The sequence below is a fragment of the Heliangelus exortis genome, chromosome Z, assembly GCF_036169615.1.
Source record: "Heliangelus exortis chromosome Z, bHelExo1.hap1, whole genome shotgun sequence".
Lineage (NCBI taxonomy): Eukaryota > Metazoa > Chordata > Aves > Apodiformes > Trochilidae > Heliangelus > Heliangelus exortis.
In genome coordinates, this window is record NC_092454.1 from 30,384,813 (window position 1) to 30,412,726 (window position 27,914).

At 39.4% G+C, this 27,914-nt stretch overlaps 1 protein-coding gene across 1 annotated transcript in view; it reads left to right on the top strand.

Moving 5' to 3' along the window:
• The window catches only part of SHC3 (SHC adaptor protein 3), a 73,084-nt gene that overhangs the window by 22,433 nt on the left and 22,737 nt on the right, over positions 1 to 27,914 (top strand). The window contains exons 2-5 of the mRNA XM_071730934.1: positions 1,451 to 1,521; positions 16,786 to 16,849; positions 19,237 to 19,356; positions 24,077 to 24,130. Coding sequence (XP_071587035.1) covers positions 1,451 to 1,521; positions 16,786 to 16,849; positions 19,237 to 19,356; positions 24,077 to 24,130 — 309 coding nt within the window. The remainder of the gene's footprint in view (positions 1 to 1,450; positions 1,522 to 16,785; positions 16,850 to 19,236; positions 19,357 to 24,076; positions 24,131 to 27,914) is intronic.

A 27,914-nucleotide genomic window follows, 5' to 3' on the forward strand; every position in this document is an offset into this window, starting at 1 on the left:
TGAATTGATTTGCATGCTTGCATGTACTCATTAAATGACCTTCTAGTTTGCTTCTAAAATTTGGACCTAGTCTCAAACTTTTCAAATTGCTTCACTTTAAAACATTTATGGCAAATACAGATCAATGAAGGAACAAATGCAATACAAGAGTGGTTAGTATTGAATGGTCTATATGGACAAGTTGATGAAATAATGAAAACCAAGTATCTCAACAGCAACAAATCACAGGTATGCATTGCTATAGTATTTACAATTTATTTAATTATGGAAGTATCTCATACAAAATAAATATTGGCAAAATTTGTCTATAAAATCATCCTAAAACTAAAGCAAAATGACACAAAGAGAGTACAGGAAACCATCTTTCATTGCAGTATATTGTCATCAGTTAATTAACTTCAGCTGATTATCTCAACTGACATTTAACAAATTTCATCTCCAAGCAAGCCAAATCACCTTCTGATTAACTTTAAAATGGAGTTAAAATACAATACTAGAATAGCACTATCAGGCTCTCTATGAACAGACTTATGCATGTTTCTCCTGACTTTCAGAAGTCAGGTGTGTGGTTGAATTCTTAACATACACGCAAAGATACTGTCATGGAATATGCCAGTCATGAGCTGGTTTGTACAAAGCCACTATCAAAATATCTGACAGTAGCATGTAGACTTTAGCACATACAAATTATGGCCATTTTTGGAAGCAAATCTAGAAGGTTCACCTGAGTTTTTCTCACTCCTGTGATACTGTTTTAGTTTAACATATATTCTAACAGTACTCCCTCTTTTTTTAGAGATGCAGGGCAGAAATCTGGGTGAATAAGTCTGGCCTTTTCCTAATGCTAGCTAAGTTTCATGTCAATCCACTCTTGAATGACCTTGCTGAAGCCATCTCTCAGCATGGGTTGCTAGTATATTTTGTTATCTCATAAATGCCTGAGCTGGTTATTACAAACTCCTCTTTGGACTGCTGATTTTCTTTTCAGCTTTCCCTGATATAATTTACTTTTTTTTTTTTTCCTAGCAAGGCTTAGTTCTATCACTGTAAGAAAGGTTTTCCTACTAACTAGTGCTAGATGAATTTGCTTTACACCATTTCCTTTTTCATTAATATTATTTTTTCCTTTGGTTCTATTTATGACTAAAATGAAACAACTAAGATACGGGAAAATGAAAAAGCACATCAACACATTTTGACCCAGGTGTATTACAGTGACTAGATTAAATATAAAAAGATATGGTGAACTAAACTTGTGAGTTTAATGAAATAAAATATTCATGGACCAACTCCATGGCATACAAGATCATAGTCACAAAAAACTAATTGAGACATAGGATAAATCAAATGGGAAAATAAGACTTGTATAATGCCTTCTAGTTATTAACTGCATTTTCTCCCAGAACTCCAGAATAATTATAGTACATTTTCCAACTGTTTTTCTTTACAGTACTTGGGGTGTATAGAAGTCTTACGTTCAATGCGATCTCTTGACTTCAGTACTAGAACACAAATTACCAGGTAAGACTTTGTAAAAGTATGTTTTTTCAAATGACTTCTGAATTGTATCCCCAAAGTGGAAAGGCCAGAAAATGTCAAAACACATAATAAGTAGTTTTTAGGTACCATGACTCCACTTTTTAATTTTGCTTTTACAGGTAAATATCTCACCTGTTATTAATTTAGCTCCAAAAGGGTTTAAAGAATATATTCTTTGTGATCTTTTGAGGTATAGGTAATGGCTTTACAAATTTTTTGCCAACTTCTTATGCTAAATAAAGCACTCATCTGGTTGCAAAATTCATGACATTTTAGCCAATGCAAATTATAATATACTTAAAATCTACAGTTTATTCTTCAAAAGGAACTGGTTTGGAGCTGCCTGTTTATAGGGTTTTCACAGTCATTTCTTATGAAAAGATATCAGATTACAAGTTGACTGTACAAAAGATATAAATGAAAATATATCCTCACAATGATATAAGGCAAGTGAAAAAATGTTGTGTTTTCCAAGTGAAGTGTAAGAAATAATAAGCCTGTTTTAACAGAGGTACATAAGAACAATACTGTCTTTTGAAGTGTCCATGAATAATTTTTTCATTCTAGGAAACTAATTTCTGAGAACTATAGAAAACAATGTTTTGCAGACATTTGCACTTGAAATACTGAGCACATTCATTTCGGAGAACTGTAGTGCTGATATTTTCCAGCAACTGGAGGCCATGGTTTCAAATTCTGTCTTTAAAATAATGAAGTAATCCTTCCAAATGAAACACATATAAACATATCAAATGACATGACTGGGTACAGTGCTTGAATTTCACTTCTCTGAGGCTTCTTACAGCTGTCTGTAGTTCATAAATTATTTGTCATACCATAGACAGGTAAGTATTTCTTTTATTAAAAAAGAAAAATTACTTATTGTATGACTTGGATGTTGATTGTGTGGTCTATATGAATCCTAAAATCATAGAATCATTCTGGTTGTGAGGCACCTTTAAAGGTCATCTAATCTCACCTCCTTGCAGTGAGCAAGCATCTTTAACTAGATCAGGTTGCTCAGAGCCCCTTCCAATATGAATTTCAATGTTTCAGTTCAGGGATGAGGTGTCTCTCTGGGCAACCTGTTCCAGTGTTTCACCATCCTCATTGTAAAAAATTTCTTCCTTATGTCTAATCTAAAGCTACATGCATTGACTTTGAGTTACATTCTGAGTTAACACAAAATGTTAATCATTAATGTATCAAGATACTGCACTTACAAGGGGCACAAAAGCACAAGGACAGCTAAATTACAGGATTCCAGTTTTCAGTCAATGTAGACTATGTATGCATTTGAGAATTTTACTACTGTACTTTAAAAACTCATTCTGTACATTTTTGTTCTACTTGCAGCAGTAATCTTTTGAAATTATTTCATATGTAAGCAAACTTGTAGTTCCAATGCTGGTGGCACATTTATGTTTACCTCTTGGAAGTGAAATGATTCTGGCTTATGAAACAGTTATGATCACTACAGGGATTGTATTCTACATCTGAACTCAATTAGTCTTTCACTATATGTCTTCATTGGAATAGTGCTGCACTTTTCTTATTATCTAGCTTAAAGGCACAACTGTTTTTTAATACTCAAGCATATTTGCTGATCTAAAGCAATACGGTCTGCACAAACAAAGTATCTTTGTATCTTAATTCTTTCAATAAAAAAATGATTCTTGGCTTTTAATTTGAGACACACTTGGCATTATATATATTTTTTTCTGTTGAAATTACAGCATATTTTGGCAGTAATTTTCTTGGCTCATATTCCTCTGAACACACCTAGAGCACAGGATATTTTTTCCAAGCTAGAAACCTTATCTTCCTGTTTTACTTGTTATTTTGCATTTGCAATTTTCAGCTTATTGTAAAACAATGAAGACTCATCATTCCTCTAATGTAAAACCTTTTTTGAAATGAGAAGTTTTTAGGTGGCTTTTGAATCATGATCTAGCATCTTAATCTGCAATTCATTAATTCATCTGGCTCTAGAAATCCCCATGCCATATTTTAAGCTTTAAGTACCCACAGATAGCAATCTGTGACATGCTTTGTCATGCAGCTTTTCACATACAAGCCTATTCTTTAATAAGAAAACATTGTTAGGGATTTATTAAAATTCACATTTGCTGCCTAACTTGCTCATGTGAATTAAGAAACATAACATGATGTCAAGATATGAATTGAATTAATAAGGCTGATATTATAGGCACTAATTCCCTCTGGCACCAAATGGTTTCTGCAGCACCTTGATTACAAGTAAAATAAAACCACCTGAAAGTTATTTATGTCTGCTATGTTATAAGTTTCTATTTAGGTATATCCATTGCTGATTTCTCTACAGCCTGTCTCCAGTGAGACATCTGTCCTTGTAACTTGATGGCTTCTGACAGTATGTGACCAAGGCTTAGTTCTGTAGATCCAGTAATGTTAGTGCCACCTGAGGAACCAAGATTCACAGCTGCAGCAAAAGCTTCCCTGTGTATAGCGATGTGTAAACTTCTCTGTGTAAACTTGTCATAACTGGAGAAACAGGTGTTAAAGGAGCTCTGATTCCTTTCTGACTCATAACTTTATAAACTAATCTTACTGCATGTGTCACACCTGTTTAATCTGTTACTTTTTTCCAAGACTTTGCAAAACCAGTTATAAAAGAAAGTGATCTCCCTTCAGCCTGTAAGACTTCTGGTATTATGCAGTATTTACTAAGTACAATTAAGAACCAGAAAAGACAAGCCAATTTACCTGATTTAACATGGAAATCTGAATACATCTCTTCTGAATAAGCATGCATCGTACTTAACATATACAAAGCATTTACCTCCTTTCTAGCACTGCGTCACATTCCTGTCCCTCCTGTTTTCTTATCCTTGCTTTTACTCCAAATGACAGAGCTCAAACGTAGGAGCCAGCCATTAGGAATTCTACGTTTGCCTTTCTAATTACAGCATATGTCACTTTATGTTTCTGCTTAAGGAGCAACAAAATCCCAAAGTAAGATGAACAGCACCAGGTACAGGAAGAAAAAACTTCTGTTGCTCAGTCATGGGGAGGGTGAGAGATGTAGTCTCTGGCTCTGCTGCAATCTTTGGGCAGTATTTTTGAGAAAATATTAGGTCCAGTTACAGACAATTCTGTGATGCAATGAACTGGTGCTTGTAAAGAACAACTAAATCGTTGGATAAACATTTAGAAGTAATTTTAAAATTGGACCAAGTTTTCCACTTATCTAGTGAATCAGATAAACATTTAAAATAAGATGTTAATGGGAAAAGGCTGTTCAGATATTTAGAATGGCTTTTAAAATCACAGCTATCATAATTAATACATTAAGAAATCATATACACCACACGTGGACCAGTATGACAAAGAAAGAACTGTGACTTTCAACTCTAGGAACTGTAGTGAAGCCTCAGTGGAAACAGTTTGGTCAGTGGTGTTTCCTTCCTTGTCACAGTCATATGAGAAATCAACCTGTGTCATCTAACACTGCTGTGCCTGGCCTGTAACTTGTTTTTGTTTTGCTTTTTCAATTCTTGTGAATTAAAATGTTAAAACTTGCAGCAGTGTATTTGTCTGTGTGAAAGCAACGAACAAGCATTGTCACTTGTCATATTCTTCATTGGATCTTAATAACTTTGGTGGTGCCTGACAAAAGGTATTGTTGTCCTAATTTTGGATCCATTTTGTGGCAGAATGAACTATGTACAATTATATGAACTATGCACAACTGTGAGTTATGTACAATTTATAACTGATTCTTCTCTTTATACTTACACATTTGAAGCCTCAAGATTCTTTCATTACAGGAGAAACAGGAGAAATAGAGTAGTATTATGCAGTTTTGTTGTATTATCCTTTTCTGTGATTAATGTAATATCATGTGAATTCTTGTGTGAATAAATAGCTGCTAAAATCAAGGGTCAGCAGTCATGTGTAATGACAAATAAAAACCAGCTGAATCCACATGTTGCATCATTTATTACCCGGTGATAATTCCAGTAACACATATAAAGTCAGGATGACTTTCTTGGGCAGCAAGATGAACAGAAGCATTTCATTTTCCAATACGAAGGAGGATCAGGAACACTAGCAGGCAAGACTACTGAGTTAACTGCAATTGGCAAGTGGTCCTAAGTTCATCTGAAACCTACCAACATCATCACAGAAAGAGACCACTCTTAAGCTTGTGGGGTCAGGTCCTTTGAGCCCTCAGGCTATTTATTAAAAAAAAAAACCAACCAAAAAATCCCCAAAAAACAACAGGTAAATTTTTTTTTTTTTGCAACCCATACAGTATTTGCAATTCATATATTTGTTTGCTTATTGTTAAATCTGTTACAATGTAATGAATCTTCACTACTGTGTATGCATGAATGTCGTTATGCACTGGCTTGAATTAGAATAATGTTGCATGCACTATTTGTTGTATAGCAGTGTCTGAACTACAGGATTGCATGTACACTGGTATTTAATGGAATACAATCAGTTCACTGCATGCAGCTTTAGAAAGTCATGCTTTAGAAAGTCATGCTGAGTAAAACATACTGCATGCTGTGTTAAAGTAAGTAGACAGAGGACTGAAATGCTTTTTTATCTGCAGTGGACGCAAATCCAAACCCTGAGCCAAGTCTTCTCAATAAATGTGGTTGGGCTGAAGAATCTGGAAGATATTCCTCTCCATATCTGGGGCCTGAACTTATGAAAGCCAAACATATTTATGACAATATCCCACGTTTCCTGAGAAGAGATGATGGAAATCCAGATCTTAGAGCTGGGTTTGGGTCCAGTGCTAAAAAATTTGCTTCAGTTAATGTATTATTTCTTTCAACTGTATCTGTATTCTTTGTAGAAATTCATCATCAGGAAACATCAACAAAAAAGGACGGAAGGCATTGGAAAGGAAGAACATTTCTCCTGAGATTTTTGAAAGTGGATAGGTAACGTGTTATCTGCAGTGAATTCTATATCCAGCCTTCTCCTTAAGATGCTGTCTTGTTTGCAGGTGTGTGTGGTTCACCCTGCTTTTTGCAATGGGGATTCTAGGTATGGGGCAGTGCTTACAGGATGGTGCTTAGGAGGTGGTGGAACACACATACCTGCACTGCAGTCTGGGAACACACCTGTGTACAGGAAAGAGTGTGAACAAAAATCCTCTTTCCTTGTTCACAATTACTTCAGGACCAAAGCTGTAGGAGGCATGGGATGCTGAGTATGTCCCAGTTCAACAGGAGGGAGGATTCTCAAAAGTGAATTTATGAATTTATGATTCATAAAGCACACCTCCAAGAGGGGCAATGACAGCTATAGTGCTTGATACTGTCAGAGAATAGTTTACATTTGCTAGTTTAGCTATCACTAACACAAAAATGGGTTAGAACAAATAGAATTAATACTATTCTTAATACTGAAATCTTTAATTTTCAATATAGTATCAGTGCGGAAAGCATTAGCTAGTATTTGGATTAATTTGACTAATATATGGTAATGCAAAGCCTGAATGAGGGTTATTAATTGAACTCCTCCGTTCCACTTGCTTTTGTGAGAAAGCAAAGAGGCTCTGAGGGATGGAGGAGGAGGTGAGTTGAAAGCTAAATGGTCACAGAAGGAGTTATGGGTATATATGTGGGCTTTTAGATATCATTTAACTCCACATGGTTCTGCAGAAGCAGGGTTGAGGCACAGTGGTCTTTCACATGTTTTAAATGCAAATTAACAACAGCTTAGCACCTTGGAAACAGGGACACTCTCAAGTTCTACTGCTAAGAGCACGTAGCAGCATGATTACACAGAGAAATGAAGGCACAAGGAATTTGAGTGTCCTTCATAAGACATTTCCAGTCACACCAGACTGTTCATTATCACTGGATGGTCCTTTTGGCATCTTGTATATTTATAAAATCTTGTGACATCTTGGGCAATTATTTACTGGAGCCCAAGTCAGAGATGTAAATAGGAAGTTTCCGGGTCTAGTATGACCCGCTGATTGCTACCTGCTACTGGTCATGCAAGTAAGCAGTGATGAGCTTGTCAAAAGAGATCCTAAGGCAATGAAAAGAGACTTCAGGGTGCTAGTGGAGGGCTGAGGAGCACAGATGGTGTTTTCCTCAATTCCCTCAGTGGCAGGTAATGCTAAAAGGAAAACACACCTGATAAACACATGGCTTAGGGGCTGGTGCCACAGGCTGAATGTTGGGTTCTTTGATCATGGGGATGTTTACTGATCCTGCTGGTGAGAGATGGAAGTATAAGGGGTATAAGTATTCTTGCCCAGGACTTAGGAAGGCTCATTAAAAGGGCTTTAAAACAGATTTGAAGGGGGAATGGGATGAAACTAGGACCACTAGAGATAAGCCTGGGGATGGCATGGCAATGTTAGGGGTGAAACTGACAGACCAGATCAAGTGCATCTACATCAATGCACTCAGCATGGGCAATGAACAGGAACTGGAAGTCATTGTGGCAGGACAGCCATGATGTAGTCACTATCACAAAACATGGTAGGGTGACTCTCATGGCTGCAGTGCTGCAATGGACGGCTACAAGCTCTTCAGAAAGGATAGACAGGGAGGGAGAAGTGGTCGAGTAGCTCTATACATTAGAGAGTGTTTTGATTGTATAGAATTTGAAGATAGTGATGATAAGGTTGAGTGTTTATGGGTAAGGGTGAGGGGGAAGGCAAATAAGCTGGATACCTGTTGGGTGTCTCTTATAGATCACCCAACCAGGATCAGAAGGCAGAAAAAGCATTCTGCAAGCTGCTGGCAGAAGTCTTACAATCATGAGCCCTTGTTCTGGTGAGGAACTTCAACCTATCAGATGTCAGCTGGAAACAAAACACAGCAGAGAGGAGACAGGACAGGAGGTCCCTCTAGGGTATGGAAGATAACTTCTTGACACAGGTGGCAAGTGAGCCTACCAGAGGAGGTGCCTCACTGGACTTGCTGTTCACAAATAGAGAAGGACTGTGGAGGATGCACAGCAATCAGAAGCTGTCTTGGGCTCGGTGACCACAAAATGCTTAAGTTCTTGATCCTTAGTGAAGTAAGGAGGGGGGTTAGCAAAGCCTCCATCGTGGACTTCTGGAGGGCAGACTTTGGTCTGTTCAGTACATTGGTTGAGAGAGTCTCTTGGGAGACGGTCCTGAAAGGAAAAAGGGACCAGGAAGGCAGGATGCTCTTCAAGAAGGAAATCATAAAAGCATACAAACGGGCTGCTGTTTTGCTGATTGAGGATTGTAATGGGACTTGGACATTAGAGCGCAAAGAGCAGGTGTGTTTTACTGGTGGTAACTAAGAAACACAAACAAATTAAAAAATACAGAGCAAAGCTCCTAAAGCAGACAGATAGAAAATATACAGGGTAATGCACCAAATCATTACTACATAAAAGAAAGGACAGTGATTAAGAGAGAGAAATCACCACTCGCATACGTTACCATCATCCAGTTCCGCAGCTGCTGGGGAGCCCCGGCTGCAGCGAGGATTTTGAGAACCCTTCCCAGCAAGTGGGAAAATCCTACACAGTGCATCCACCTGTAGGCTGAGGCATCCAAAGTCACTGCAAGAGGGTCCACCCTTATATATTAAACAACCTGCAAGTCAACATGACTTCCCATATTACATTAGGTGGAAACATCTTGTTCATCTCCTGACCAACCAACCACAACCAGGACTGGGCCATAGTCCAGGGTGTGATTGGCAGGGTCTCTTTGACATTCTCTCTTTCTGAGTATCAAGTCAATTATTTTTCATAAATTATGTTTTTGATGATTAATACAAGGTTGCAAGCCAGGAATTCTTAAGATACCAAGACAGGATTCATCTATAGGTCAGCTCTGGCTTGGGCCTGTTGTCCCCAGCTACAGCTGTCCCCATGTGTTGCAGGACAAAATGGCAGGAAAAACAAATGGCATGGCTGAAAAGGGAGTTTTTGCTGTGACTCAGGGAAAAAAAGAAGAGTTTACCTCTTCCTTTGGAAGAAGGGGCAGGCATTTCAGGATGAGTATAGGGATGTAGATAGGTTGTGGAGAGAAAAAATTAGAAAGGCAAATGCCCAGCTGGAGCTCAATCTACCATTGCCATAGGGGACAACAAAAAGACTTTTTACAAATACATTAACAGTAAAAAGAGAGTCAGGGAGAATCCCCATCCTTTATTGGATGTGGGAAGGAACATTGCAACCAAGAATGAGAAGACTGAGATACTTAATCCTTCTCTGCCTCTGTCTGTATTAGTCAGATGAGCTACCTCTGAGGTATTTACCCCCCTGAGCTGGAAGATAAGGATGTAGAGCAGCACAAACCCCCCATAATCGAGGAGGAGACATTTAATGACCTGCTATGGTATCTGGACACTTTATGTCTATGGGACACAATAGGATCCAGCCAAGAGTAGTGAGGAAAATGGCAGAGGAGCTCTCCAAGCCTCTCTTCATCATTTAACAACAGTCTTGGCTAACAGAGTAAGTCCCAGAATATTGGAAATTTGCCAATGTGATGCCCATCACAAGGAAGGCCAGAAAAAGGATTCAGGGAACTATAGTCCTGTCATCCTGATCTCTGTACTGGGAAAAATCATGGAGGGGGTTGTCTTGAGTGCACTCATATGGCAAGTACAGAACAGCAAAGGGATCAGGACCAGCCAGAATGGATTCAAAAAAGGAAGGCCTTGTTTGACCAACCTGATCTTCAATGACCAAGTGACCTGCCTAGTAGATGAGGGAAGGGCTGTGATGTTGTCTACTTAGACTTTAGTAAAGCTCTTTGACACTATCTTCCATAGCATTCTCCAAGACAAGTTGGCAGCTCATGGCCTAGACAGATGTATTTTTTTCTGAGTTAAAAAATTACTAGACTAGATCTGAAGAAGAATTTATTTACTAAGAGAGTAGCTGGATGTTGGAACAGACTGCCCAGGGAGGTGGTGGTATATCATTCCTGGAGGTATTTAAAAACTGTGTAGACGAAGCACTCCAGGACATGCTCTAATGAGCATCGTGATTTTTAAGTTTTTTTTTAGGGGGAAGAGGTGAGGAGGCAGGGTGTTGATGGCTGGACACAGTGATCTTTTTCAACCACGACAATCCTGTGTGATTCAAATCTGTGTGAAAGAGCACAGCTGGAGCTCTAATTCTCTAATTAAAAGCATTTTATTTAAGGAATCTGTCTCCAAAGTCCTGCTTTGGACATGAAGGTGACTAAGGGTTTGCAAAAAATACTCATTAGGCCAAATTTTTTCATACTAATTTTTGTAAGGTTTCCTATGCCTTCATTTGAAATACCTGCTATGGGTATTTCAACTGCTATGCAACTCTTTTGAAAGAGAAGATACCTGAGAATAAATGACCTGAGGCTGAACCCAGTTTGGAAGACAGTTAATTTCTTCCTCTCCATCTCCCTGACCACAACTATGATAAACAGCTAGAGAACAGGCTGAATGAAAAGAAAGCCTTATGGTCACACAAGACATTAAAGGATTCTAACAGTTCAAAACCTACAAGCACATTTTTCCTTTTTTTCTTTGTGTCACTGACCTTGTTCTTGACAGCTGGAGGGTTATGCTGAAGGCAGGTTTTTGTACGTGTGCATTCAACACAAAGATTTATAAACCCCAACGTCATATTCATAGAAGCTGCAACCTATATTTTAAAATGTTTCCTCTTTGAAAGATACTCCAAATTTTAGACCAAGATTGCCAAAGTCTAAATAATGGCTAACTGCAGATATAGATGACTGTGATCCTAGCACTGGAGGAGTAGATGTATGGCTATCTAGCATCACCTGCTGGTGGCATACATTTGTCACAGGTATAAGGAAAAAATTGGTATTTTTGCTCCAGTTTTGCTAATCACAAATCTGATCGTTCCTGTAGAATGAAGAGATATATCTAAAAAAGTTGTGCTACTGGATAAACAGTTTTACTATGTTTTTCTAAAAATAAGACCCTTGTTCAGAACTACCATCTTAGAAATCATTAAGGTCAGGAAGACTTTTCTGTTACTGATGAGTGAAACAGAGTTTCTGAAACTTACTTGTATATTATAAATGAAGGTAGAGATTGTACCAAAGTTGCCTCAAATATTCCTTAAAATTAGACCATCTATAAACACTGAGAGCAGAGCTGTCATTAAGCACACCAATGGGTAATGGTTTCTTTGGCAGTAAAAGCAAAAATGTCTTCTCCAGTGCATTGAGTTCTGTTACCAAATTGATGGAACTCTCACACTGAAGATGCAGGAGCATAAGAATAACAACCATTGTATAGATTGCATACTACATATCTAATAGCATGTGGTACTCTTGGTCTAACAGTTGCCAAAGCCAACCCTTTTACTGTATAAAGTTTATTCATTAAATCAAAAGTGAAGTTGGCCAGCCTCCTTTCGTTTTCTGCTTGTAGATTGTCTGCGTGTGAAAAACCTTCGTTTCAAGAAACAAAATGAAGAGTGGAAGGGAAGAAAGGGAGAAGTCACCGTCTCCTTTGTTCTACCAGTGACAGCAGTTCTCGTGCCATGCCTGATGATGATGCCTTATTCTGCAAACCTTTTCTTCCAGGCTTTCTGTCACTTGTGTGGTCAGGACAGGTTTCACTTTGTTCAGGCTTGTGTGACAAATGGCATTGCTTGGTCTCTGTGTCACTTTCTGGGGGTGCTCCTCTGAAGGGGTGCACCCTGAGTGGTACTCTGAATACATACACCCATGACCACAGCTAACTTCCCCTTCCTTTCCTTACTCTCTGTTCTGTTTTGCTTACCTGCTTCTTCAGACTTACATCTTCCAGACATGGTCATTTTACCAGTTGGCACTTAAAGTTATGTAAACAGTAATATACTGGCTTAGTCCTCAGAGCTTGTGTATGTCCTGTGTTACTTCAGACAGCACATGCTCGTCTTCCTGTTTTTGCAAATTAACCCAATAATATTTAAATTATTAAATTAATTTCTAAAAATATATTTTTGGTCTCGGGTTTGTTTTTGGGTTCTTTTTGGGTTTTTGTTTGTTTTCAGAAGTAAGTTAATTTTATATTTAGTACAGGTTTTGTTTCTTCTCAGCAAATGCTGGTAAAACATTTGGTAGTGATTTATAAATTGTTTTAAAAAAAGGCAGGAATACAATACTGAAATAAATGGTTTCCTCTGTACAATTCTTCTAGAAATATAATGCTTTCATTTTAAACGTGTTTCACAGAGGAACAAATTTTTGGTTCCCGAGTGAGCTACTTTATATAAATCAAAGTAAAATATGACTAAAGCAAATATGAAAAATATCAGGGTATTAGCCTTTTTAATGGCACAGAATAACAATGTAAAATGTCTTTTTTTCTTTCTCAGATGTCAAGTCACATTAAAGCAGAACTGGTCAGCCTCAGTTGGTATTTTTTCACTGGGTATATTTGTGTGCTGAAATTATGCTCAAAATACACAACATATTTTGTGCAATGAAAATTACAGAATGCAAAGGAGAAAATACTTTTCGACAAATTTGGAACTCAGCATACATGTGGTCCCTACTGCAGACAGCACAGTAGCTAATTTTACAAGAGATCAAAATAATTCTACACTGGTATTTGTCATTTGATGAATTAAATGACATTAATTAAACAGCATGTGGTTTAGAATGGTGTTATGTGTGTCCAGGTCAAATAACCTTCTTATTGGAAAGGAATTAAATGTAGTCACATCCAAATTTTCCAAACTCTGTGCAAATGTTTAGCCATGCAGATAGGTCCAGAACTTCTGCTTTTGTCTTCTTTATACGGCGTTTGCACTCACAAGTCCAGTAACAGCACTCCAACCTAACTGCAATACCCATTACTGACCTTGTTCTGTGGCTCAAGTATTTGTGCTCTAGAGGCATTTGCAAATTTGATTTGCTGCAAAAACGTATTTCTCCTCTATGCTGCCTGTCAATTCAAGCTAGAAGGAAGTCTTCAGGATGTCTTTTCCACATCACCAGGACATTTGTGTAAAGACCACCTTCCCCAGCCTCTCTATCCCCATTTGATCTAGAATACTCTGCACAGAGAGATTCAAGAACTTTTCCACTGAGAAAAGTTCCTGGAAATGAAGTAGCAGATATTTAGGCATCCTTTCTCCTTCTTCACCACGTTATTTTCAACAGCTAATTTTTAAAGACTCCTTAACGTCCAGGTGGGGAAAATAATGTGCCTCTTGCTGAGGGTACATGAAGAGTGGCTGACAGATTGTTCTGACCTTGCCTAGGCAGAAGTGCTCTATGAATATATTTTCTGAAGTTCCCAGCATTTCCATGAAAAGCACTGTTAACAGTAGTTAAAATTGTAGTTGCTTGAGGACATTCAGATTTTCAAAAGGGAAGCTAAAAGAATTGTCAAATTCTGGTCCAGACATCCTGCCTCACTTCTTGTGAACCTCAAAATGCTGTCACCTTTCTCCACACACCTGCCCCTGTCTTCCTGCAGTCTTCCTGCAGACTTCAGGGACACTGAGTTCTATAAAACTGATGTATTTTACTAAAAAGAAGACAGGTACTTGGAAGATCTACAGTGCTTTCTTATTGAATGAGAGGATAGGATGTACATCCTAGCTTTTCAGCTGGTAAGTGCTTTCCCTGCCCTGCTGAAGCAGGGCTTACAAACACTAGCTACACCTGCCTTTCCTCTCAGTCCTGGGTTTGTTTCAACCTTTTCAACTGGTGCATTTTCTCTCCTACACTCAAATGACAGTTTTGACCAACAGGGTTCTTGAATCAGATGAGTTTGTTGAGTAACATGCTTAATGTCTGATTATCAGGAACTGCTAGGCAGAAGAGGTAGTAAAAAAACCACGCCAGTACCCAGCTTTGCACCAGAAAACCAGCAAGCTTGTAAGTGCTCTTTATCAGGAGTGATGGCCTGAGATTTCCCTTTTCTTCCTATCTGCCTGATCTTGCTGCTAGAGAGAGAAGATGGTGGAGGCAAATAGGAGAAGAAATGAAGTTAGAGGTGAATTTCTCTCATGCACAGTTTATATCTCTGAAATGCAACCCATTTTGAGAGAGACAAAACCTATGAGGGATCTATCAGACCACTAGAGGTGACAAAGAGGATGAAGTGCTGGGAATGCTTTGTGGCAGCAGCTTGCAACCAAAATATACAGGAAGCTCAGACACACTTGCTGGTGAAGCAAGAAGCATGGGTCTGAAAGACACCAGTGGCCTGGTGACAGCTACCTCATGGCCTCTAAAAGGACTTGGTTTTGTGCAAGAAAGATAAAGGAAACCACCAGTTTTAGCTCAGTAGCATGTCTGAGGGGGTGGCTCTGTGTAACATTGTCTGTTTGCTTTTCTTGAGTCAAAGCAAATAAGTTCTTGCAGAGAAGAATAATCTGTGTTTATCCTGATTGCACTTTCAGGATTAATCCATGTCTCAGTGTCATGATTATCTTTATGTGTGGTGCTTGCTGTGCTGTATTTCTGAGATGCATCAGGGTGGCTTTTATAAACCAATCAATTTTTACTTGCTCTGTAAGAAAAGTTAGTAAATTCATTAACTAAAACACTTGTTTGAATTCAAAGAAGGGGAATGTGGGAACTAAATACAAGCACTGAACTGTGAAATGGAGTGCTGTTGTACCTGTGATGGTCTGAGGGGCTATACAAGGCAGGGTTTGTAGTGAGACAGTATTTTTTTAGATGAGGAGGTGCAGTTGGGAGGAAGGAGAAAAGCTGTGGGACAAACAAGCTCTTCTTTAAACCTGAAGAACGGATTGTGATCCTGAAAGCTTTTTTAATATTTTTTGCTATGAATCTCATACTTCTTCAGAAGGACAGGACAGGCCTTACCTGCTGTAAGACCTTTTCCACTCTGACAATGACCCACCCCACAAAAATACTAAATTCATGACAGTCTTTCAGGTAATTCAAACTGGGGATTGGGTCCAAGAAAAAGGACCCAAGGCACAACTATATAGTAATTACTGACTGCAACCCATTAAGTCTGTAACACTTGCTGAGCCATTATATGTTGAATGCTGAGAAGCATATGACATTGCTCTCTTGACTCACTTGATCCTGTGCATTCACCTAATGCGGAGTTGAATATCATCCAGCACATGGCATAAAATTTTAAAATACTATCTTTTAATCAAGATAATATTATCTTTTTATCAAGATGATATTTCAAGTTTTTGATTATTTCATTTGTTCTTTAGCTTGTAGTTATCTCCCAATCTTTACTTTCTTTACTTTTTTTTTTTTTTTTCATAAAATACGTGTTATTTGTATGTCCTAGGTCTAAACATAAAGTACTGTTAGTCTCAGTTCATATTTAAAACAGTTAAGCAAGGCTGGGAGTTACCTTTTCTTGTCCCTGTGCAACTGCTGTGACTGAGCAGAATCAACAAGACAAGGCTATTACAGCTTTGTAGCTAATCATAACAGGAAGGTCCCTATGTGTATAATAGCAAATTACAAATACTGGCCAGTATTTCCTCTTCTGCTAATAAGTTGTTAAATACAGAAACAATCTGTAAGATTTGTTTGCAGCAGTATGATTTCAAGAATTTTTTGTAGTACAGAGTTACTCTCCTATGGGAGAGTGCAAATGAATTTTCAGTGTGCATTTTTGTCACTCAACCTGACTGCAATAAGGATGAAGCACTATTAGAAAACTGAAGCAAAATCTTAATGGTATTAATTTAGCTTACAATATAAGAATAAGGCCACAAATAAATTACTGAGATTGTATTGAACAAATATCAATTTAAATTTAGTACATCATATATGTATTGTATAGAGATATTGTCTAAAGCCAGGTGGTTTTTCCCTGACATAGTATAGCAGTGAGAAAAATGATAGTTACTACCCCTTACATTACAAGAAGTTTGAAAACAAAGTTGTGTAACAATATTGATTAAAGACATACCTTATTATCAGATTCCTCATGGTTTAACAAGGTACAAAAATGAGACTTGAAAGAGGATGTTAAGACAAATACTCTAACCTTCTGCTAGGAAAGGTCTTCTCAATAGTGTGAGAAAACATTTTTATCCTTTGTAGTAAATAAAGATACTTTTCCTCGCAGTAACTGACTATACTGTCTTCTGATTCACAGTGAAGTAATTAAATTTGAATGGTACTTATTTTAGTCTTGAGAGCTAATTGGCCTGCCTGCTATCCTCACTTGCAAACAGAAATATGGTCTGGAGCTGCTCTCTCCCAGTGCATTTCATGTACCATGAAAAAACCTACACATTCATATGCCATAAAGCTTTTTTCTTTCTCTTCAGGGAAGCAATCAGTCGTGTTTGTGAAGCTGCACCTGGTGCCAAAGGAGCCCTCAAGAAACGAAAGGTATTTTTCTTTTCTTATAGTACAGATTACTCTATTTGCTTAGTTAAACACAGGGAACACCAGGCACAGCAGGCAGGTGACTTTATAAATGCTTTGAGAATTGCAGGTCCTTACTAATTTAAAGTATTGGCTGTTTTCACCTCTGTATGTTTCCTTTTGCCCATTTGGTCAGGAACTGCTTATATAGGCATCTACAAGTATGAGTATACCCAAGAAAAAAAATGTGGCTTGCCCTTACATTCTTACTGTAGAGACTCCCTAGTTTTTCTTGTCTTTCTTTTTTAGATTGCAGGTGGAAGGCTTAAAAGAATCAAAAGGGTTCTCTGGGTTCTGTTTTTAAACTTAAGGAGGAAAATACCTCTCTCCTTGGAGAGCAAAATGGTGCAAATTTTTGTTGGAACAGCTTAGCAGTTTGGGTGGGCCACAAACCTTATGACAGAAGTCCTCTTTATTTCCCCCCAACCCCCACAAAGGGAAGATAAAAGGAGGATGAAGACCAAAGACTAAGTTGGAAACTGAAAAAGGTTTGATTCTGATTTTACTGACACAAAGGGGAAAGGCAATAACATAGAGGACAAAGAAACAAAGAATGCAAATATATATATATATATATATATATTATAAAACCCGATAGATAGCACGTGGTGAGCTGGTGTCAAAAAAGAGCTTCAGGAAATGGGAGGAAAAGAAAGAGGGAGGAGTTGTTGACTTCCCGATCTTTATTATAGAGTATGGGCAGGAAAGGGGAGGGAATAGATCCCTCCTTTTGGTCCCCTCTCAGAGTCTGAAAGCCTCCTTCTTTAGTTCTTTAGTTTCTCCTGTTCAAGCGAGGACAGTAGGTTAAACAGAATCCCAAGCTCCTAGTGAGACACATTGCTGCATTACTGTTTTTAGAAGCAATTTTTCTTATCAGTTACTGAAAAGGAATAGCATTTTTAAACTATGTGTACTGACTGTGAAGAAAATCTGCCCAGGAGCATATTTAGAAAAATGTTAAAGATGAATATCTCTTGCCAGTCTGTAGCTCTGTCATGTTCCTGCAAGTAGTGGCTTATGAAGTTGGGTAAGGTAACATGTATTTCTTGAGGCCAAGTTTTCACACTACTCACACTGTCAGAAGGTGATCCTTAAGCATGAGCTGGGAAACAGGAAGGCTTAAGGAAAGAAGAGAAACAAGAATATGCAAGAGAGTTTGTTTTAAAGAAAAGTTAATGAAGTACTAGACCGTAACATGACAAAGCTAATATAGCACAACACAAATGTTACATATAAGCGGTATGTAGATAGCATATTTTAAATCAATTAAACAGAAGGTAAGGAAGCTAAAACTGCATGTCTATTTAAGCTTCAAGGAGTAAAGAAGCACAAGAGTGTCCACCCTGCTAGAGGCAAAACTTCCCAAGCTTGCAGACAGATTAAGACAAATGCAAATAAAGTGGAAGAATACTATGTCTAGTACAGCTGTGCTTTTATACCCTAATGATCAACATAAACATTCATCAGTGCAAATTCCTCACATGGAAGAAGTTTATGTGTTATAAACAGATCAGCTGAGCAGTCTGATTTTGCACAGTGTGTGGTTACCTGAATCAGGATGGGCTCATGCAGCTGTGTAGTTCTCTGGAGGTGCCAAAGATGAGAATTTTATAAATTTTGCTTTGGCAACATTACTCATATTGCTATAGATAACTATATAGATATAACTAAGATCTAATGAAAGGTCTACAAAGGTTATCGATATTATAAAATCCTCTTTATTATATTTTAATACTTTTGAACTTATTCTCTGAGTTAGGATTAACCTTCAACTTTATGTTGCATGCCAATACACATTGGCAGATTTGTTTTTTAGCCCTGTATTTAGGATTTTACTTGCTGCTGAGAGGTCATACAAGCATAATGACAGTGTGTATATCCATTTTTGTGAGCATCCCATCAGTGTCACTAGACTGCCACTTTCCCATTGGTAGTGGGTACAACAGTTAGTAGATGCAGACAGAAAAACAAGATCCCTTTTCAGGAGTTGGAGCTGCTTTTACAGAATAAGAACATGCCATTTTAAAATACCAACTTAAGGCATTCATCTTAGTCTGCTCACATGGTTCCTTGGTGACAATGGAACTTTGCTGTGAAAACTGTATTTTATCAGATCAAGAATGGATGAATACCTGCCTAGCTATTGTTATTGCTCTTAGTGTTACTGTTGTTATTATTATTATTACTGCTACTATTACTGTCTCCTGAGGAAAGCAATTGTTGCAATGAAATGATTTTTGAAAAGTCAGCGATTTTTAGAAACTTTAACATTACAGCTAACCCTGCATACAATGAAGGTCATCTCAAATAAGCAGAGAACAAAAATGTGTTTTTTTTCCCACTCCTCACAGACATCAAGCAAAGTTCTTTCTAGCATCTTGGGCAAGAGCAATCTTCAGTTTGCAGGAATGAGCATAATGCTGAATATTTCTACCACCAGCTTAAACCTAATGACTCCTGATACAAAACAGGTGAGTGTAACTGCTGTATTACTTTGTGATGCTTTTGATGAAGAGCCTAGTGCTCAATTATTTTCTGTCTGCCAAGACACTCAGCCGATCAGAGTTATTTCTCAATAATGTCTATAAAGTGAATCAAACCAGGATATAAAGCATATCGAGAGTCATAGTTTGTTCTGGTATTCAATGCAGTTTTGAACTGTTTTCTTCTTGCCATGTTTCAGATAGCTGGTTTTGCTTTTAGAGATACAAAGCAGAACTTACGTTTTCTGGTTGGGGAAGTTCCTACTGGGTACAATCACAATCTTTCAAAGTGATAAGAGGTATGCATTCGGAGTACGTGACTATAAGACTGAGTGTTCATCCTAAATTTTATGGTAATTCTTACCATTTATAGCCTTAAAGAGCAATCTGTTCCTGAGGCACTGCTAAAACTGCACCCTAAAGGATTTTGCAGTGCAGTTTCTTAGTGAAACAAGGCTGCCATTTTCAGGTAGCCCATTTCTTCTTCATTCTTCTGAAGGAACAGGTAGACTTTGGGGAATAGCTACAGTAGATTGTGGATGTATGAGATGAGAAAATTCTTTGCTCATGGTGTATATATAAGATAAAGAAGAGACAGATACATAGTCATGTCTGTGTTATTTTCTGTGAGCCACATACTGCATTAAGGCACAAAACTTTCTGCCCAGGTAGAGCTGGAGTTCCTTAGGAGCCTCAGAATTAAAGGGTTATAAAGAATACATACATTCCCTATTAAAAAAGCTTGCTGTTTGTTCTGTTTTCATTTATTTATATTAATTCTTATCCTTATTTAGGAAGTGTCATAATCTTCTGTGGTGAGCACTGAGCCTGTGGGAGCAGTATTATGGCTTGTTGCAGTAGTTTGGAGCCTTATTAAGGAACATACACAACAGTGCTTCTCATAAGGGCGATAGTCATCAGTCAGAAGCATAGGAAATTTAAGTTAACTAGATATATTAAAGAAGACCCAGACACTGAAAGCTGCTTTGCCTTAAGATGACGTCAGGATAGAAATGCAGTTAAACTGACTAATCCCAGGGTAGAATCCTCCCCAGATGTTTTGCATTCTCTATGAGTTGAAAAAAATATTTATCTCTCTCTCAAATCATTTATTTTGAGACAGACCTCGTACGAGTGCTACAGGCCTGGGAGAAGTCTGGTTTCTCACATATCAATAACATCTATTGCTATAAAAAAAAATTCAGTAAAAAATAACATCTCAGATATTAATAACATAAGGAGGGTCAGGGAAAATCTCCATTCCCTATTGGGAGGAACACAGTAACAGAAGGCAAGGAGAAGGCTGAGGTACTTAACACCTTAATTGCCTGGGTCATTAACACAAATACTGGCTACCCTCAGGGCAACTGGGCTCCTGAGTTGGTAGACAGGGATGGGGATCAAAATTCCCCTCCTGTAATCCAGGAGGAGGTAGTTAGGGACCAGCTGTGCCATTTAGATTCCAACAAGTTTATGGGGCTGGATAGAATTCATCCTAGGGTGCTGAGGGAGCTGGCAGAACTGGCTAAGCCACTCTCCACTGTTTATCACCAGTCCTGGCTAACCAGGGTGGTCCCAGATGACTGGAGTCTGGCCAATGTGATGCCCATCCACAGGAAGGGCCCAAAGGAGCATCTGGGAAACTATAGGCCTGTCACTCTGCCCTTGGTGCATGGCAAGGTTTTGGAGCAGAACATCCTGTGTGCTAGCAAGCAGCGTGTAGAAGACAACCAGGGGATCAGCCCCAGCCAATAGGGGTTTAAGAAAGAAAGGTCCTGTCTGACCAATCTCATCTCCTTCTATGACTGGGTGACTTGCCTAGTGGATGAAAGGGAGGCTGTGGATATGGCCTACGTAGATTTCGGCAAAGCCTTTGACATGGTCTCCCGCAGCATCCTTCTGGAAAATCTGGCAGTCTGTGTCTTGGACAGATGAACCCTTTGCTGGGTTAAAAACTGGTGGGATGACCAGGCCCAGAGAGTAGAGGTGAATGGTGCTGCATTCAGTTGGTGTCTGGTGACCAGTGGTGTCCCCAGGGATCAGTACTGGGCCCAGTCCTATTCAGCATCTTTGTTGATAACCTGGATGAGGGGATTAAGCCTATCCCTAATAAATTCATGGATGACACCAAACTGAGGGGTAGTGTCAATCTGCCAGAGGGTAGGAAGATGCTGCAGAGGGACCTGGACAGGCTGGGTCAGTGGGCTGAGGCCAACAGTATGAAGTTCAACAGGACCAAGTGCAGGGTTGTGCAATAACCCCATGCAGTGCTACAGACTGGAGGAAGAATGGTGGAGAGTGGCCTGTCAGAGAGGGACCTGGGAGTACCGGTTGACAACTGGTTGAACATGAGCCAGCAGTGTGCCCAGGTGGCCTGGAAAGCCAATGGCATCCTGGCTTTTATCAGGAATAGTGTGGCCAGGACTAGGGATGTAATTTTCCCTTCATACTCAGTACTGGTGAGGACTCACCTTGAGTGCTGTGTACAGTTCTGGGCCCCTCACTTCAAGAATGAATTGAGTTGCTGGAGCAGGTCCAGAGGAGAGCAATGAGACTGGTGAAGTGACTTGGGGGAAAATCTTACAAGGAGGGGCTAAGGGAGCTGGGGTTGTTTAGCCTGGAGAATACAAGACTCAGGGGGGACCTTATCAGTCTCTACAACTACCTGAAGGGAGGTGGGAGCCAGGGGGGGGATCAGGCTCTTCTCCCTGGCAAAGAGTGACAAGGACAATAATGCATGGCCTGAGCCTGTGCCAGGAGAGGTTTCGCTTGGATATCGGAAAGCATTTCTTCACGGAGAGGGTGTTTAGACACTGGAATTGGTTGCTCATGGAAATGGTGAAGTGACCATCCCAGGAGGTGTTTAAGGAAAGGTTGGATGTGGTGGTGTTAGGTCATAGGCTGGACTTGCTGATCTCAGAGGCCTTTTTCCAGCCACAGTAATTCTGTGAATCTGTCATTCTATTGTTGGTGCTTGGGGCAGCAGGAAAGCAACTGCATATATTCCTTCTCAACAGTTTTGTGAAGCAGGGAGAAGTGAAAGATGACTTTGTTTTGGTTTGGTTATTTGTATAAAATTCAGATTTGAGTAGTTAGAAGTATTTCTAAACTATCTGCCAACATTAATGAATTTTTTTGTTTTAAGCAATGAGGTAATTTGCCATGCCTTGTTTCAATGCTTTGTTATTGGTGGTAGAGAGGACTATGGGGCTGAGTAGGGAAATACTCCTACCTCAGACTAAATGGAACTGTTTACCTGTTCAATTTAAAAACAAACAAACAAAATGTGTCTGACTTCAGCGAATGGTTTTAAGCACTTTTTAATTTTCTTAAAATGTTTTGAGGCAAGTTGAAGTAATTTGCTTTGTTGTGGGTTTTTTTGTTTTGGTTTGGTTTTTTTGTGACACTGAGCAAAAAAATTGGGTCACTTGCACAATTCAAGGTAGTGACATTATTAAATGTGAAACAAAACTCTGAACAAAACTCTGCTAATTAATCTCTATTGTAAGGATCAGTTTTTTATGGTAAAAAAAGGAAATCCTCACTGATGAGTAAGGGAACGAAGTTCACCACTGAACACTTAAAATTAATCACATCTTCAGAGGCTGCTGTGGGTCAGTGAAGCACAATTTACATGAGAAAAGCTCCACAAAGAGTTGTCAGCTCTTTCTAACTTAGTGAAGCACCAAGATCCAAAGAAACTCTCAGCAGTTTCTTGTCTTCCCAAGGAAGATAGTACAAGTCTTTAGATGTAGGATGAGGTAAACAGCCCAGAAGATATCTTTTTAGCTTAATTTTTTCCAAAACTGTTTTCTAAAGTATGTGGTATGCTCTCCAGAGTGATCAATTAAGGCCCAAATGACTATTATCATATCCTCTGAGGTACTAAACAAGGGGCTCGTCCTATATGAGACCAATTGCTTGGCATGGTTTCTGTGACTCAAATGGCCAAGTGAAATTTTCTTTAAAAGTATCTTTTCTTTCTTGCTTGTTAAATTATTTCACTATTAAAAGATTTTATAAGTTAAATCACAGAATAGAAATGGAACAGAGCTCTTCTCCTTGTATTAGAGATTCATGACACTTTGTCTCTTCCCAGAGTTAGATCATATTAGTTCAAAATATACATAAGTAAGTTGAATTTCAAATGCCTTAGAGTATGCTTGAGGTTTTATCCACAATGCTATATTGCAGGGAGATTCAAAGTTCTGTTTGAATATTGAAAACCTGTTGGTGTTGGCATAACACAGAATGACACAGTAGGTGTTGGAAGAAATGTCAGGATACTTAGCTGGTGTGCAGATTGCCATAATTTAATTTATGTCATCAGAGTGGCATCAGCAGAAGAGTATTTTGATGAATAGGACTCTTTGCTCCATTCAGCACTATCTGTAATAAAGAGAGATTTAGCAGATTAAAGCTTCTCCAAAGATACTATATGACAGATTATGTGATTTACTAGCATTCTGAGCACATTTAGTGATTTCGCTGTGTCCTGCTAGGTTTTAAGAACCACCAGAATGGATACATTCATCCCTGAGTTTGCTTATATTATCTTGCTACCCTTTGCACTTCGTACAGGTGAAATGCAAGAGGTTGTTTTGGTCTTGGTTTTGGATTCTCACCCCTATATAAACGAAAAATAAATCAAAAGGGTAAACAATAAGAAAGCCTACTGACTCACACTTATTCTTTCTGATCCATACAGATCATAGCAAATCACCATATGCAATCTATTTCCTTTGCATCTGGAGGTGATCCGGTAAGCATTTCTTTAAAGCTTTTCTCACATGGATATTGCATTAGGAGGACTGTGTGGCAAAAATTATTGCATAGGTCACTGAAAGAAAAATGTAACCACAATAGCTCCTGTTTCTTGTTTCATAAATTCCTCTTGATTGTTGCCATCAAACTCTTTCTGAGAGAAATTCTGACAAGCAGTTATAAATCCTTCTTACAAAATATATCAAAGGGCTGTGCACATTCATATAATAACCTATAGCCAGAGCTTTGTTTTTCTGAGTAGTGTAATACTGGTATGGTGTGAATTTTTGCCCTGTATCATACAATCATAGAATGTTTTGGGTTGTAAGGGACATTAAAGATCATGAAGATCCAAGCTCTCTGTGTGGGCAGCAACATCTCCTATTAGACCAGGTAGCACATGACCTCATACAACCTGACCTTAAACACTTGCAGGGAGGGGGCATCAACAAGCTCTCTGGGCAACCTATTCCAGTATCTTACTACCCTTATGGTGAAGAATTTCTTCCTGACATCTAGCCTAGCTCTACCCTCTTTCAGTTTAAAACCATTACCCCTTGTCCTGTCACTACCCTCTCTGATGTAAAGCCCCTCCCCACCTTTCCTGTAGGCCCCTTCATGTACTGGAAAGTCACTATAAGGTCTTCCTGGAGCCTTCTTTTCTCCAGGTTGGAATAGCCCAAACTTTCTCATCCTGTCCTTATAGCAGAGGTGCCCCAGCCCTTTGATCATCTTTGTGTCCCTGCTCTGGACCCTGTCCAACACGTCTATATCTTTCCCATGCTGACAGCTTCAAAACTGGCTGCAGTATTCCAGGTGTGTACTCACAAGAGCAGAGTAGAGGGACAGAATCACCTCCCTCACCCTTCTGGCCATACTTCTTTTGATGCACCCCAGGATGCAGTTGGCCTTTTGGGCTGTGAGTGCACACTGGTGGCTCATGTAGAGCTTCCCATCTACTACCATCCCCGAGTCCTTTTCCTCAGGGCTGCTCTCTATCCATTTACACACACACGCACACGCACACGCACACGCACACGCACGCACGCACGCACGCACGCACGCACGCACACGCACACACGCACACACGCACACACGCACACACGCACACACGCACACACACACCCCCCAGCCTGTATTTATGCCTGGGGTTGAAATGAACCAGGTGCAGGACCTTGCACTTGGCCATGCTGAACTTCATGAAGATGGCATGGGTGCACCTCCCTGTAGAGAGAACCACAAGTCCTCAGGTGTCACCGATAATGAACTGGGAGCTTAGGCCCAGCTGTGCCCAATAATTAGGGCCTGCCCCAGCTGGAAATGGGCGGGGCTGAAGGGCAAAATAAAAGGCATGCTCCCAGAAGCAGAGTAGAGACAAGAGATGCTGATGCCTGAGGAGAGGGATGGCAAGAGAGCTCTGGAGAAGAGCTGTGTCCCCCAGAGAAAGGCTTGCCGCAACACCTCCCTTGCCTGCAAAGGTCCCTCTGGATGTCCTGCCTTCCCTCTAAGGTGTCAGTCACACCACACAGCTTGGTATTGGGTATTGTCAGTAAACTCGCCGAGGATACACTTGATTCCACTGTCCATGTCTCCAACAAAGATGTTAAACAGCACTGGTCCCAGTACTGACCCCTGAGGAACACCGCTCATCACTTGCCTCTACTTGGACATTGAACCCTTGACCACAATTCTCTGGGTGCAGCCAACCAGCCAATTCCTTATCCAGAGAGTGGCCCATCTGTCAAATCCATGTCTTGTCAGTTTGGAGACCAGGATGTTGTTCGGGACAGTGTCATATACTTTGCACAAATGAAGGTAGGTGACATCAGTTGCTATCCCACTATGCACCATTTCTGTAGCCTTGTACAAGGCCACCAAATTGATCAGGATGATCTGCCTTTACTGAAGCCATGTTGGCTGTCACCAGTCACCTCCTTATTTTCCATGTGCCCCAGCAGATTTTCCAGGAGGATCTGTTCCATCCTCTTGCCTGGAGGGCATATCAGACAGCTTTCATGGGTCCCTCTTCTCTCCAGGATGTTATCCCATGGCAGTACCTTGAGGAGATCCCTGAAGAGACTGAAATCTATCCTCTTGAAGTGTACTTTTACAGTAATAGACCATGTTGCATTTATTTTTACACCAATACATGAAAGTATTTTTTGTCTTCTCATCTTTAAATATGCATTGAGAAGATAGTGTTCACTAGTGCCTTCAGATATATTTGCTACATGCATATAGCTTTCAGGAAAAGCTCAGCTCTTTTTTTCTGGTTCTGCAAAGCTTTCAGATATACCTGCACCTTTCATTTAAGATCAAAGGGCAGGTTCTTGCTTCCTGTGCTTTTCCCTGCTTTTATAGAGTCCATCCAAAGGTATATTAAATGTGTTTTAAAAGTATTTGTGGTCTAGGAAGCAATGAGAGAGTTATAAAACAGGAGCATTTCTCACCTTTTACCTTAGAGATCTGAAAGCTTTTAAACTGAGATTCACTGAATGAGTCTGCCCTTTCCTCCATCCTATGATAATCTGTCATTTTCAGTCATCTACTACAGGTATAGGTCTGCTGAGCTCAGTTCTGTTCCAGAAGGAAGAAAGGCACCACATGATAATTATTCAGGGTACTAAGCATGGATCAAAATCACCTTTGAACTGCAACAGACTGCAGAGAATGCTGTAAATGAACAATTCCTGAAGTGGGCAGAGGAATGATTAGTACAGTTTTCTGACTCCATAAGAAGATTCTTTGCTACCCATCTGCTATCCCACATGCTAAGTCCTGGAAACACACTTGCACACTGCCCACTAACAGAGTGATTTACCAGAAAAGAGGAGAGGAGCAGCAGTAGAAATGGGATTTGAAGTAAACAAGCTCTCTAAAATGGTTTAGAGAGATAAGAATCCTGCTACTGAGTCAGAGAGCTAGCAGAGAAATAAAATTACATGCTGTAAGGGAGCCTTCAAAAGACAATGAAACTGTGAAAACATCTTCCAAATAATACCACCACATGGTGATCTCATTCTGGGGGTTCAGAGGGTGGTTATGAGTATCTGCTATCACTCTACAGTCTTGTCTCAATGGGATAGTGTTTGGCACAACTTTAAATCAAATGCTTATTGATAAAGCAGGTGCTCCCTTTCTCCCTCATACAGATGAATTTATTAAGCCATCTGAGGATCATCCAGATATAACTTTCATCAGCCCTTGATGATTTCCACTTGGAGGCCTGCTACCACCAAACCGTATCTCTCAAGCACAGCTGAGATCCAGCCCATGAACTCATCTCCTCCTATGAGATTGTAAATTGGATGGAGAAAAGCCACACTGAACTAGGGACCCAGATCTCTACCCATATTTCTTCAGGAAATTCTTTCTTTAATTTGAGTTTTGTAGTTTGGTTAATTTCTCACAGTCATGTGAGAAATTAGCTCTGCAACTTTTCTGCCCCTTCCTAATCATTAATTACCTTCATAGTTCAAAATGTATTCACTAGAGGAGTGCACAGTCTTGGAGTTTAGCTTAAGTACCATATATATTTTTGCAATATTCCCTTTTGCAGTGAGTCAGTTTCTGTCTTTGTCAGTACATGGCAGCATAAAAATCTCACCACCAAATCCTTTTACACACCACTTTGAAATATTTTTTCCTTCCTTTCAAGTCTGTGTTTTGGATCTGCTTTGGCTCTCTTCAACCCTTCCTTATGATACACTAAACAATTTTCATCCATAGTCATTTCAGGCGGCTGTTTCCAAGCTGCTAGACAAGACATTTGTTTTTGGAGA